Source organism: Drosophila navojoa, chromosome 3 (assembly GCF_054131105.1).
Source record: "Drosophila navojoa isolate 15081-1374.11 chromosome 3, UAZ_NAV_1.0, whole genome shotgun sequence".
Classification (NCBI taxonomy): domain Eukaryota; kingdom Metazoa; phylum Arthropoda; class Insecta; order Diptera; family Drosophilidae; genus Drosophila; species Drosophila navojoa.
The window spans coordinates 17384563-17399650 of record NC_142891.1 but is presented as its reverse complement, the minus strand read 5'-3'; the positions used below and the strand labels follow the sequence as shown (position 1 = coordinate 17399650).

General features: G+C 45.2%; 2 protein-coding genes across 2 annotated transcripts; one reads left to right on the top strand and one right to left on the bottom strand.

The window, feature by feature from the left end:
• Positions 1-1990: 1990 nt before the first annotated feature.
• On the bottom strand, positions 1991-2942 carry Tim17b2 (Translocase inner membrane 17). Its single transcript, XM_030382818.2, has one exon. It carries the CDS (start codon positions 2668-2670, stop codon positions 2137-2139), a length of 534 nt encoding a protein of 177 aa, XP_030238678.1. The 5' UTR covers positions 2671-2942; the 3' UTR covers positions 1991-2136.
• A 7371-nt stretch (positions 2943-10313) lies between these two features.
• sna (snail) lies at positions 10314-12290 on the top strand. The gene has a single exon (XM_030382794.2). The coding sequence runs from the start codon at positions 10650-10652 to the stop codon at positions 11871-11873; it is 1224 nt and encodes a 407-aa protein (XP_030238654.1). The 5' UTR covers positions 10314-10649; the 3' UTR covers positions 11874-12290.
• The last annotated feature ends 2798 nt before the right edge of the window (positions 12291-15088 follow it).

Genomic DNA, 15088 nt, shown 5'->3' with positions numbered 1-15088 from the left:
TATTTCCTTTGTCTCATTTCGGTAAAGTTTATAACTAACATAGTACATAGGAAGATTTCTAGAATCCCTCTATATTTCTAGATCTTCTTCGAGTTAATACAGCCCTGTAAGAGCCTCACTGTATATTTGGTTTCCCATATGTGTTGTTCTGATGGCATGATGTGAGATGTGAATTTCCAGCAAATGTAAACTCCAGCAGCGCCTCGCTAAACAAATTCTAGCGCCTCTACCTTCTTGGCCAACGTATGCTCACAGATAATTGGGAAAACAAGCGCGACGCCACATGGCCAAAGGACGTAGAACGTGGCACGTCGTATTTGAACAGAGCCTCGTCGTCGCAGTGGCAGAAAGGCCAACTAGAGGCATCCGTCAGAGCACGTACCAAGGTGCGATCTGTGGCCACCATTGCTGTTGTTGTGCCACATGATAATGTGAATTTCAACGGTACATATTCGTTTGCTTTGTGCTTTTCCCGTAGCGCCGGTTCCAGGCGTGTTCCATGGCCAAGGGATTTCAGCAAGGAACACAAATTTCACACATTACGCGAACACCGGCGCTTGGCTAGAAAATGGGAACGAAGTGCCAAAAAAAAAATAAAAGGAAATAATAGCAGAAAAACACACGAGTCACAGTTGCATATGTTGCGCCGTTGGTTCGCTTGTTGGTTCGTGCTATAGGATCTTCCCACAGTCGCCGGGCACCAAGCTGTCTGCTGGCTATTCAAAAAATTTCCATGTGGTATTCCCTGACGTCGCTGCCTCTCGATATTAGCAGCATTATCATAAAGAGCGATTTTATAACTGGGCTGGGCAAAGGCGACTTTTTCCCACCGCCGTCCATGTGTGAGGGAAATCCTTGCCATTGGTTTTTTGCACAGCCCCTGGGAAAACTGTGACTCTCCACGCACGCAGTACCTGAAGCTGCCAACGGAGCCGAGGCGAAGCTGTGGCCGGGACAGTAGCCGCCGGGCTGTGATCACAATTAGCCGCTCTCGCTGCATCCGTCAGCTCATCTGTGGTCATTTCGAGTGCACAGGTTGTAAATGCGAATGCCACACCCACCACCAATGGCGAGCCAATGAGCGGCACTTGACTCTATGCGCCGGCGCAGGCGCATGCCCTCAGACTCGCTGCCAGCCAGCGCGACAGGTAAACACGGCGACAGCAGCAGCGGCAACAGGTAAACATTTGCCAATATTAAATACAGCCTGTTGCCCCTGACGCGTGGCAAGTGTGTGCGGACACACACACATCCAGTTAACTACCTGTTGACTGGTCCTTTGCATACTAGCAGGATACCCTGAGAAGCTGTCAATCTAATCATTTGAGTGGTAATTGGAAAAGAATATGCCCTATTATATATGCCAGCAGAAATACATTGTGTTGATTTTTTGTGTATGTATGTGGATAAACTACTTTTGCTCTTGAGATTTTTGAATATTCATACATCTTTTTTATAAAGAGACTTTTAGCTGGTCTATGAGCTCTACAGATCTTTTCTGATTTGCGATTTCTCAGAGTCATAGAATAAACTGGATATGGTTCAAAAATTAAATTGGAAATCTCCTATAGATAAAGAGAAAGTCATTAACTATATTCAACTCTCGGCTGATCATATAAGACACTAGTAAGTATTTTCAGCAGTAGACGTAACTCTCTTCTAATTCTCATTCTTTCCCATACTAATTCTTATTCTTTCTTATACACATTCTGTCTCATAGATATAGAAGTAGTTCTCTCTCTCTCTTTCTCCTTCGTTTTCTCTTTCTATTTTTCTACCTCTCTCTCTCTCTCTAACATACTTGAAATACTTGAAATTTTACGTCTGAAATCTTCTTTAGATAAAACCACATTCAATTAGTATTTCTTCACCTTCAAGTTAATAGGGAATCAGACTAGGATGATAATTTAGCTGCTCTTAAATTTGTCCACAATAAAATACCTTAAAGCTATAATGAACGCTCTGCAACAAACATAGTCTCTAGCATATGTAATTTTCGTCTGATGTAGATATCATCGTGTATTATACGTTAACCGAATGGGTTTAAAAGTTAAAAATAATTTTGAGGGATAGCTTGGTCACACATTTGTCGGGATGTAGGAGGTCCAAGGTTTACAACTGTCAAGAAATTTTCATTTAGGAATTAACATTCGGTGCACGGCTGCCGAAACCGAATCCCTTGGATGCATCCGGTTCCAGAATGTTAACGCCGGCCTCTTGCGGGTCCATGGGTGGCGCTGGATTTCGAAACTGTTCGGCCGAGATGCGCGTCAGGAGTATGCCAACGCCCTCGATCAGGGAGAGCAGAATGCCGCCAATGATAGCACTGCCCGCCATGGAGGCCAGACCGTTCCGTGCTGCCAGAATGCCACCAGTGGCCGCACCGCTAATAATGGAGTTCCACGGATCCTCCTTCTTCCTAAAGTGGACCAGGGTGCAGTCGATGGTGCTGAACATGCCGCCCCAGGCAGCGAAATTGCCGGCTATTACGGGCGAACGGGCCTTCACAGCTATCATGCTGCCCGCCAGGCGACGGCTTAGGCCCTGCGGAGCATTTCTGAATCCCTTCAGCGCTTGAAAGATGCCACCGCCAATGGAGCCCATGGCAAAAGCGCCGCCAGAGTCATCCACAATGCGATAGGGGCAGGGTTCACGTGAATATTCCTCCATATTCGAATTGCCAAAACTTGGTATCGATCAATCGATCGATAAGACTTTCTCTTGCGAAATTGAATTTATACGAATTTTATATTGTTCTATGTGTTAAATGATTTTGAGGGGCCTCAATACAGGACTTGCATGTAAATTAATATGCTAAAGACTAAATAAATGAGAAAAACTTCCAAGCCTGCCCAACTGAGAACTAATAACTAGACACAATCCATAGCCAGATATGCTAAATCTGAATGTATTCTCATGGAAGTCTATTTAGGAACAATAATAAATAAATATATAAGAAACTATACAGTATAATGATGTATTGGAAAATGTTACTGTGATGCTATAGAATATGTAAACGGTTTCTTTTGTATTGTATTTTAAATCTAAGATTAATAAATATGTGATAAATACTGTTTGTTATATTGTGACATAGGAAAAATTATATTTTCTTAATCCAAGTACACTTCAAAGAAAAAGTGTCATCTAATATTATTTTACATATATACGAGTAATCTTAAGATAGGTATATACATTTTTAAGCCTTTGGAAAACCCTTCATTTCTTAGTTCAAATGAGATTAGTGTGGTTCCTCTACTGCCTAATGAAATTTTGTCAGAAATTCATAATATATAAGAAAATATAAACAAGTCTTCCCGTCATACAATAGAAATAGAAAAATTTTGTTGAGGATATTTCCTAAAATCTTTGATTCTTTCAAAGATAAAACTACAATTTGTTTTAAGCATATACGTATATACGTATAAGTATATAATACTTATATGCATATACTTATACTTACTTATATTGTATTATATTGTCAGCTATCCTTTCGACAAATATTACTTAAAATTTCATCACTTCACTCTTAAGTAATACTTCATGCTGTTATTTAAAGACTATGTGAACCTTATCATAATATTGTGAGCGACGATCAGCTTTACCCTCAATAGCGCGGTCGATTTTGAGAAACGGACTCGCTTATTTATTATCGGAACACTTGGCATGAATTAACATATACACAAACTCACACACACACACACACACACACAAACAGAGATTCACTAAAAACAGGGCCAGACCCGAGTCAACAGAACGCACGTGGGGCAATCGTTTAAGGACAGGGGCGGGGTTACGCGGGGGGGCTCGATGCGGAAAGGTTTTGTTAGAGCTTCGATAAGCGTTGCACAAAAGGTTAAATAGCAGAACTGTCGAGTGTAGTTAAACCATCAAATTTACTGCCAGCCGCACGGTCTGCCATGCAGCTGACTGTCTGGTCGGGCTGATCCGGTTGTCGAATGAGACGTTGCGACGTCGCAAGGGAGACGTGGACGGTGACGGGGGACGGGGGACGGGGGATGAGACGGGGTTCTGTGGGGCCTGCAAGAAGGCCAGACCCATTTTTTTTTTCCAAAGACGCAATTTATACAGAGCCGAGTGGTGGGAAACGGAAACAATGAAACCGATTGTCATCGGTAGATAGTAGACGCAGTCCAGAAGCTTGTGATGCGATTGCCCCATAAGTTGCCATGCATAATTATCACGCGAGCATAATCAAAATTTTGTGGATTGCACAGGCGAAGGCTGAGGCCAAGGCGGGCAGGAGTCGTGGCAGGGCAACTTTGAAAGCCGACACAACTGTGTTTGCACACCACTGAGAGCGGCTAGGTGGGCTTCGGTCTGTACCCCTCAGATGGGTATCGCAACTTGCAATGGCTGTACAACAAGGTGTCAAACGCCACTGACAAATGAAAGTGAAATTCATGCAGGGACACCTGGACACACACGCTGCGCCAGCACATTAAGTATATCTATATAAATGTGTATATACATTTAGGTAGCGCCAGTCTCCAAATTTCTGACCATTGTCTCAGAGCTCAGAGCTGGGGGGTCTCTCTGTCCATCTCTCTGTCTGTCTGCCTGTCTGTTTGTCTGTCAAGTTGACATGTAAATCGTTAGAACGTGCTGGATTGATTGTTCTCACTTTAACGCGTTTATTGATTATCGCATGGCCTGCCCTTACCTACCCATCAAAGTGCGGCGGCGCTGATCATTTGTCAGCCGACTCCTGCTCGATAAACTTGTGTGATTTGTAATTGTAAATGCGCGAGTTTGTCAACTGGGCTCATTGTTGTCTCATTATAATTTTCTAGCTGCATTTCCCTCGAAATTCACTATTTTCATGTTTTGTTTTTTATATTTTCTGTAAACGTCCGGCTTGTTAATGTGGGCACATTATGTTAACAATTCAAAGGATTGGCAATTTCTACGAAGGACTCTTTGGATTTCTCTGGGTTTTCCCACGAATCAAATTTGTTTTTTTCTCTTTTTTCATGGGAATAGAGTATTCAGTAATTAATCTAAGCGACACTTCAAGGAAGACAATTCAAATTTAATGAAGTAAATTTTAAGTTATTTGCATATGAACATATTCCAAGTTTTATTTGGCCAGCGATAATTTCAATTCGATTTGAAGCCACCTGCAAAAATATTTTGCAAACAGCGATGGGGCAGCAGCTGCTGTTATGCAATTTGTGTGCGATCTATTGAAATGCATCTGCATAACAAGAACGAGAGCAAATCGGAAAGGAACTCATTTACCTACCTTTGTGCACATGCCAAAAATAAAAGAAGCGAAGCAAACAATTGCGGTTGCATTGCCCTGGCGGGGGCTTATGCCATATGAAATCCGACAAATGCAAAATCAAAATCAAAAGGCAGCCCAGGTACAACAAAGGACTCGGCTCAGGTACCGTGCCAAGGATGCCTTCGTGGATGATGGCGGCATGCCGCCAAAAATCTCGCAAGGCGCTGGCGCGACTGCCGAAGCTGATGATGATGATGATGATGATGCTGATGCTGATCGTGGTGGTGGTGGTGCACTATTGTTTGTCACATGCTTCTCTCCTCGCCTCTGCTCGCTCTGGCTGTGATTATTTTGATGACGATCCTGATGTTTTGTTCCTTTTTGCTTGAATTATGCTCGGTGTGCCCATTGTGCGTCTGCAGATGCAAGTCAACGTCCGAGCACAGCGCTCTCCCTCCTCTCGCTCTCTCTCTCTCTCTCTCTCTCTCTCTCTCTCTCACTCGCCCTGTGGCTGTGCAAACAGATGCACGTCTTGCCAAAAAAAACTGTAGAAATCCCTGGCCAAGACGCTGACGAGACGCGCCAAAGGAGCAGCTGTCAATGCCAAGCCACCAACGCGCCAGCCAACACCCTCAACAGCATTAGCCGAGCATCTACATCGGCCTCAGCATCCGACTCGGCCCGGTTGACAGAAACTGATTTGTGCTGCCTGCCCGAGCGGCGCAGATGCAATCCTTGTGCCGCTTCCTTGCTATCCCGTTTGCATTGTTGGGCCCGTCCCGACCGGTGTAATGAGTTTTTTGCTTTAACGTACTTTTGCTTTTGTTTTGGGTATTTCTGTTTTCCATCTAGCTCTGATTTGGCATTAGGTCCTGCTGCAGCCGACGAAAGGTGTTAAAAATTCTGTTAATAGGGGCGTAATACTCTGTTTATAGTAACTTTGCGATTGCATCAGCTGCGGTTTGCTAGATTCATTAATGTAGGCGAGACTCTGAAGAAGTGGTTTCAGGGTTTTTGATTAAAATCTGTGAAGACTAAATATACAGTTATACTGCAGCTGTATTTTTTTTTGAAACTGGTTTGGCTTTAAGTAGGATTGTAAGCTTTGCTAAATTATCTTTTCTTAAATACATTATTTATATTAAATTTATGGCGTACTCATAGTATCATTTATTTGATTATAAGTAATTTGATGTTTCTTTTAAATTACATTTTTATTCTTTTATTTTAAAGTTAGCTCAAGAAAACGTGTGATTAATAATCGTTTCATATAAGAAATTGTGGCTATACTGCAGATTCTTCCGCATCATTTATTTTTTATTTTTTTTTTTAACATGAAGCTGCTAGCAATATTATTGTTACGATATCCGAAACGATTTTTCTCGTTGCTAGCCAATTTGCTAATAACTTCCTATTCTTGAGTAACTTCCCATATAAATTTGAATATAATTGTTCTAAAAATTATGCCTTTTACTTATTTGTACTATTCATTTTTCTTCATCGATATACAAATCTTTTATCTTAGGCGTAAAATAAGTTTTTCTTCCTTTTTCCCTAAGTCATAATCACCGCAACATAATTATAAAATATTTATACACTTCATTTGGGAGACACGTTTAATAGGCTAAACAGCACGCTTAGTCGGAGCCGGAGCAGGATATGCCATACAAAGTCAGCTTACTAAAAAAAAAAAGAGATAAAGAAGAAGCTGTGGAATCAGGAGACGGGCGAGCTCGATTTAAGGACGGCGTTGACGTACAATGCGCATAATGCGGACGCATTGACAGGATAACGAAGCGTGAATAGGCACGTAACCTGCGCGAATGCGTCGCGGCAGCGGGAGTCAAGGCAGCTGGCAGGTGACAGGTCGCACAGCGCACAGGGGAGAGAAGCTTCTTTGGGGGTTGGCGTCCTTTGCGGGGCCATTCACAATTCACAATTTGGCGAGAACAATGGATCACAGGTAGCAGCCAAAACATTAAGCGGCACCCGCACATAATCGCAGACAAACAGTCAGGCGGACAGGCGGACAGACGGACGGACAGACAGCTCGATGCGGCCAGGTGATCCAACTTTTTGATTTCTTCTGGCTAAGGACATTGATACGCCGCCGGCAGCGATAGCAGAGATTCCTGGAAGCAATTCCTTTCGCTGGCTTTTCAAAACATTTACTCCAATGTGTCTGCGCAGTCGGTCGATCTTTGGCCGTCTGTCTGTCTGTCTGTCGATCTGTCCTTTATTGTGTCATGAGGTCCTAAGGCCTATTGATTGTGCAATGCACCCGGTCCTAGGCCCGTGGCAGTGATTTTCTTCCTTCTCTATTTCTTTCATGCTCATCGCACAGTTGTTGTTGGCTTCGATTTCGATTTATGGATTGAAAGATCTTTTGTCTGTGCAAAAAAAAAAATACAGAATACAGCAACAACAACAACTGGCATCAGGTCTGCAGTTGCTTTGAGGATCTGGCCTGGGGGTAGTAATCAACCATTCATTGTCAACGACATCACACATCGTATATCTTGGGCCATAGTTTGTATTCTTTGGTGGTTTCTGTTTTCTCCAGTTCCCTTCTTTCTATTTTCTTTCGCTCTTCTGCTATTTTTGGCAAAAGGTGTGCCAGTGCACCGGGCCAAGCTGCACTAACTGAGAGAGAGAGAGAGCAGCGGAGAGAATAAGGTGAGAGAACTTCATATACTATGGAAGTTTATAGTCTACAATCTAGATTAATTGAGCTTAATATCTTATATTATATGAAATTAAATTAGTTTCCAGTTTGAATTTAATACAAACAGATATTAGACTTAAAGATTTCAGTTGAAGTTTTGCTATCATATCATATCCTATTATTCTTTGGAGAGATTTCTTCATGAATATTGAGCAAACCTATACTCCTCTCTTAAGGAATTTTACTCCCTGCATCTTCTGCTCCATTTTCGCTCCATTTATTCTGTTTATCTGTCGACCTCTACTGCTCTCTCAACAATACCCAGCAATACCCTATAGAATGCATTGTGCACTGCAACAAATGCTGAGAAGACAAGGTGCAAAAATGGGACGGGCCCATTGTCTGCAAAAATAGCAAAAGAGAAGCAGAAAATACAACAGGGCCTGGAAAAACGTAGGCGCACCTGCATATATTCTAACGGCATCAGGCAAAGATCGTCGACGGGAAAAAGGGTTTTTCCGGCCGCGCTGCCTGATGAATGAAGTGCGGTTGGCGGAAACATCGCGATACACTGATCCCAGGCTAATGCTAATGAGCGGACTAGTCCCGGCCCAAATCCCAGCAGGTACTTGACAATTGCAGGACGACAAGTGCTAGGGTTTTCGAAAGGCGAACAAGACTCCTGGGTTTCTCCGCCTGATGAATGAATCGGGTTCGAGCGCGGGTTATTTCGCGGTGTCCTGCTGGCAATTCCGCGTCGAGTATTAGAATAGTGATCATTAGGTAGTTGGCTGTGGATGCCATGGTTGGTAATTGTGCGGAATAACACACGTAATAACCGAAATGGTCGGGAACGCCCGTCAGGTAGGATCGGGAGGCATCTTTGCTGGGCGAGCGAGAATTTCCGAAGTTGCGATGCGCCGTCGCTCGGACGTTGGCCAATCGTGGCTTGTTTTGCTTGAGTTTCGCTGACTGCGTAATTGGATAACCTGGGAAATTACTTTAAATCCATAGCTGATCCATATCCGGACGTTTGTTCGCGTATGTGATTGCCTGTCCACAGAGGAAAATCCATCATAGGGAAAATACAAAATGGAAATACGTTTTCCTTACTTGCCGCATCTTCCATCACACCCATGGTCCCGGCGAGAGTCGAATGCGGCGATTGGTCAGCCTCAGTCTCAGCCTGGGAATGCGATCGTATTTGGGAATTGGAATTTTAGCACTCGGAAATTTGTACTTTTTGTCATCGGTTGGGTTTATCAAAACTTTTGGGTTTGCTACATTTGCTTCGGTTTTTTCATCGGTCTTCACACATTGCCCTGGGAAACGGCGAGCAATGGGGAAAATGCGTGTGATTTGGTTTTTTTGATGGCTGGGAAATCAGTTTAGAATGTTCTATTTGGGAACTTGGCTATGCGGGCTGAACTGTTTTCCCAACCAGGAAGTCTCTAGGATGTGTGAGCCGAGCCTCTCCAGTGTTTGATCACATGTGAAAAGCGTGATGCGAGGGGATGTGGGTTCGTTGTTTATGTCGTATAATGAGGTAAGCTCAAGTCAAAGGTGGGATATATGTGTACATACACATACAGAGACGGAGACTTTTCCCAACTAGTCAAACAATCCCTGGAACTTGAGCGATAATAAGTTAGCATAAAGTGCACCCAAGAGCTAACATACTCGATGAGGCGTCGCATCGTCTATTTATATACCCATACATAGGTGCAATGTCAATTGTAATGCCGGCACAGCTCAGGTTCAATTTGCCGCCCCACGACTGAGGCACCGGCCCAGTGGCAGATGTGCCTCAAAAACTACCCCAATGCGTAGCTCGGGAATCCAATTTGACTCGTGAAAAATGCCAACGCCTAAATATAGAAACCCAATGCACGGAGCTGGCGAAACGAGGCGGTTGAAAGCGAAACTCAAATTCCGTGGATGCTAACGATACCTGCTAGAAGAGAGATTGACATGGTGCTGGGACTGGGACTGGGACTGTGCTCGGGGTTTGACGAGTTATTACAGCACGTATGTACATGTGTGCGGGGTAACAGGAGAAGCTCGAGAAAAGTCGATGAGGTCGACGAGAGAGACGCAGGGGAAGAGCACTGTAAGCGAGAAGCTGTCATAAGTTATCGAGTGCTGATCGTAGCGCCTGCCAGGGAGCTTGACACATTAACTGAGGGTGCGCCTGCGTTGGATGCTCTGAGTTCCGAAGGAACTCTCTGTCGAGTGCTGGCCCGAGAACGTAGTCAGGTAATTGTAGTCAGGTAGTGCGAGCGAGAGGGCAAGCACCGTGAGAGAGCAGCAAATGGGAAACACGCAATAAGGGTATGGGAAAAATGTCGCTGTGTGTGTGCGTGTGTCGTCGATGTTGTTGTTGTTGTTGTTGTTGCTGCTGCTGCTGCTATTGCTACCTAGCGACGTACACGTGCGCCCTGCGTCGGCACATGAGCGAGTGTGCGTGTATGAGTGTGTGAACTGAAGAAGAACCACCACCAAATGGCAGGCAGCAACAGCAGCAGCAGCAGAAGCAGCAGCAGCAGCCCCGAGCATATAAAAGAGCTCGCTCGGCCCTCGACCTGTCACAGCAACCTCATCGTTCGTTGAGTAAGCAACTCGCTCGATCTCGCATCAATCTCTCTCTCTAGTGCTACGGAACTACGCGTTACCGAAAAACGATCATATCCACAACTCAAGCATTAGCATAACATAAAACACACTCACACAATCGACGACATGGCCGCCAACTACAAGAGCTGCCCGCTGAAGAAACGCCCCATCGTCTTTGTGGAGGAGCTGCCGCAAACGGAGGCCTTGGCATTGACCAAGAGCTCACAGTTTGCCCCAGTGCAGCAGCCACAATACCAGGAGGAGCAGCCACAGGATCTGTCGCTCAAGCGCAAGGCCTGCGACTCTGAATTCGAGGATTATGAGCTGCCGGCGAAGCGTGAATACGTGCTGAATCTGTCAAAGACGCCAGTGACACCACGCCGCGCCAGCTCTCCGCTCAGCTCTGCACTGCTCTCGCCGCCCGCCGAGCCCAGCAGCCAGGATTACCAGCCCACTGATATACACATGCGTGGCCTGACCGCCGCCACTGCCGGCTACACAACGAATCCGTATCAGTCGGCCTTCGTGCTGGCCGCCGGCTGCAATCCGATCTCAGCGCTGTGGAATAGCTATCAGCCGCATCTGAATGCCGCCGCATTCCCATCGCCGGCCAGTTCATTGGCCTCGCCGCACTCGGTCTACAGCTACCAGCACATGACGCCGCCCTCGAGCCCTGGCTCGGATGCCAGCTCCGAGCCGGAGGATCTCTCGGTGCGCAACGACATTCCGCTCCCAGCACTGTTCCACCTCTTCGACGAGGCGCGCAGCAGTGCCGGCAGCCAGAGCAGCAACAGCAGCAGCAGCAGCAGCGTCGCCAACTACTCCTATGCGGCCAGCATTGGCTCCGGCTCGAGCAGCAGCAACAACAACAGCAGCTCCGGTGCCTCGGCTGCAGCCAAAAACTATCGCTACAAATGCGATAACTGCCAGAAGATGTACTCCACCTCGATGGGACTGTCCAAGCACCGCCAGTTCCACTGCCCGGCCGCCGAGTGCAACCAGGAGAAGAAGCAGCACTCGTGCGAGGAGTGCGGCAAGCTCTACACCACCGTCGGAGCGCTCAAGATGCACATCCGCACCCACACGCTGCCCTGCAAGTGCCCCATCTGCGGCAAGGCCTTCTCCCGCCCCTGGCTGCTGCAGGGCCACATTCGCACCCACACGGGCGAGAAGCCCTTCCAGTGCCCCGACTGCCCGCGCTCCTTTGCCGATCGCTCCAATCTGCGTGCCCACCAGCAGACGCACGTCGACGTCAAGAAGTACGCCTGCCAGGTGTGCCACAAGTCCTTCTCGCGCATGTCCCTGCTCAACAAGCACACCAGCTCCAATTGCACCATTACAATTGTCTAGACTGGTGTCGAGGGGAACAGGCAGCCATCAGACGCAGACTCCACACGCACACACACACACATACATTCCGCTGGCGAGGATTACACCTAACCAAACCAAACTCGTAGACAATAATATCGGCCCAACTCATAGTTAAATTAAGATCCTATCGGTTTTGGTGCTATACCCCTAGACTCTAGCTCTTAGCATACCATATTTATTTCATTTGTAGCCCATAAGTTCTTGTAAATTTGCCACGATTATCAGACAGCATTTGACCAAATTTAAGCATTTAGCTCATAGTTTTTATTGATCTTGTATTATTTATCAAACATTTTTATTACGTTTAGCGAATGTTAATGTTAAGCTCTTTTGATAGTTGTTAAGCCATCGATATATATTTTTATAAAAATAAAAATTCAAACATGACAAAAGTAATTTCCCAATTGTTTTCAATGCTAGGAAGTCCCTCTTCCTTCCGCTCCTGCGCTCATATTTCAAAATCATTGGACTCTGCTCGATATATTTGATTTCAAAATCCCCAACATTATACACTATAACAATATCGAGTTCAGCATGCTCGAAATACACCTTTCCATAGGTAAACAATGAGTGGAAGGTTCCACTTTCATTTTCAAAGGACTTCCTCTTAACCCGCCCCTAATATTCCATCAATTCGTATCAAAGAAAATTTTGCACCTTTGGCAAACGCAAATATTTAATTAGCTGCCAGAGGACATTATCGAAGCACGTTTCCTGCTCGACGTCCTTTCATTTCATTTTGTCATTGGTAGCAATCCTTTTGGCTCGATTGTTTGCCCAAAGGATCTCGGCGCATGCGTCCTGTCGCAGGTGATAGACGTAGCCGTAGCAGCGACACCGGCTGCTTATCGAGAACTGTTTGAACTAGCTGATTGACATGACAGACGGTAGAATCTGGAATCTACAGTAAACACTCAACACTTAACACTCAGACACTAGACGGTAGTTTGTAGTGCATTTAAGCCATATCAATGGCAACAATAGGCGCTCTGGCTCTTATCTGGGCACATTTCAGCATTGCAGCGGCATTTGCCGTGTACCTTCTGCTCCGAGTGCTCGATAGTGCGAGTGGTACCAAGTCGTTTATTGTAATTACCTGTCCGAGTTGATAAGCAAATGGTGCCCTATCGCATGCAGGTTACAGTCACGTACTCCCTGCGATATTAACTACAAACCAAGACCATAGAAAACTAAACTGAAGCTGATTTCTCTTGGGGTCCCATATTAGTGGTATTTTGCAGCATTGGCAACACCTTTTGGCCATAAATCATACTCAATAAGAGCGCATTCCGAGAACGACACTTTAGCCACAACAAAGGACGATTATTTTTAGTACACTCTTTTCTTCTTTTCGCGGTAATCAGAGCGCGCCGCTTGTGCAACTGCAAAAAAGGGACAAAAATATTGTCGAAAACTGCAGGACATGAACGGCAAGGCTGTGAGAAAAACACCTTGCATACCTTTTTGGCACACAAGGAATGCCAAGAAATCAGCCATAGAGGATGCACTGGAAAAAAATGAGGGTGTCCAAGAAAAGGTTTATTATGTACTTGTAGATGAGCTATATTCATAAATAATGTTTCCGTTGTATATAAATGCATTTAAAATGTTCCCTAAAACGAAATAATAATTCTCTATATAAAATTATTACATAGTAAATATTTGAAATGGAATAGAAAAATCATATTTGGGAGAAATTTCAAAGGGTTTCTGAATTTCTTTAAGGCTTCGGAAGCTTTAATATATTTATCGTATATTTTTCATTTGCATGTTTAGCTTAGAAGGTATCTAATAATCAATTCTGATAAAATTGTTTTGCTTGCATATTCTGTAGAAGCACCTCTAAGGGATTTCTTTACATTCATTCCATTAACAAAGGTTTTATAAATAGAAATATATTTTTTATCATTATATATAATTAAGTTTTTCTTTAGAAATACCTTTAATTATTCCCACCTAACCTTATTAGACTTGTGAAATGCGCTGCAATTTTTTCAAGTGTATTATACCTGTCGCCCAGTTGTCTGCCGTCTTGTTCCCGTGTCACCTAGTGACCTAGAAGCGACTGCATAATTCTTTTGGCTTCTGGCCGTATGATCTGTGCCGCCTTTGTGTTGTCTTATTGTTGCGGCATCCTTTTTGCCAGGCTGCAGGTTTGCCATTGTCCTGCCGCCGCAGAACTCGTAGCTAATCATTGCTGAGCCATCGCAGCACACACACACACACACACAAATCCTTTTGATTGAATGACTAACAATAACAGCAACAACAACAACAAGAACAACAACAACGAGTAAAGCCACCTGAAGCGGCAGCAACTTTGTGGCTCAGATCCATGCGGATTGGAGTCTCAGCTCGAAGCGGAGCAGATAACAAATTGCAATTGACAAAGCAACCCGAGTCGAGTCAATCGGCTACAAGATGCGATCGAATTTGCAAGCAACATACGAGTCGCTGCCATACAAATCGATGGCTGGCCATGATACAAGTCGCAGCATTTGTAATTGCCTGCCATGGCTGGCAGGAGGAGAAGGAGGAGGAGCAGGAGGGGCCGGGGGCTCGCAGGAGGCATTTTGGGCATCACGGGATGGGAAGACAGAGTCGGGGCAAATCAGTGAGCGGCGGCGCATGTCACACAACTGCAGCAACAACAACAACAACAACAACAACAACAGTAACAACAACAACAGCAACAAAACAAAGCTCATGCAAAGCAAACATTAGGAAATGCAATACGAATCCGAGTCACAGCCACAGCAGCCACTTAGGCAGTCACTCAGAGCGGGCCAAGCCAGGCCAGGCCGGGACGGGCTAGGCTGAGCTGGAGCTGAAGCTGGAGCTGGAGCTGGGAGTCGTGGTTGTCGTCGTTTAGGACGTCTGAGATTACGACGATTACGTTTTACTCCAAATTTGTATGCTGCCAGAGTTGTAATTGAAAAAGCATCAACATTAATCTTGGTAACTCTCGCGCAAGTCAGCGCCGCGATTCGCATTCGCATTCGAGTTCGCGTTCGCGTTCGATTTCGATTTGGATTCAGATTTCGTAACCCCCACCGATGCAGATCACATAGATAAGACAAACCAGTGAGGCGGGTGTCTCATGTGGGGGCTGCCGCTGCTGCTGCTGCTGCTGTTGGTGCTGCCGCTGCCGCTGCTGCTGCTGCTGCTAAATGCCAAATGCGGCCATGTTAAGG

Bases quoted from the DNA above. Each gene is read 5' to 3' on its own strand.
- Tim17b2 (XM_030382818.2), bottom strand. From the start codon at position 2,670: ATGGAGGAATATTCACGTGAACCCTGCCCCTATCGCATTGTGGATGAC.
- sna (XM_030382794.2), top strand. From the start codon at position 10,650: ATGGCCGCCAACTACAAGAGCTGCCCGCTGAAGAAACGCCCCATCGTC.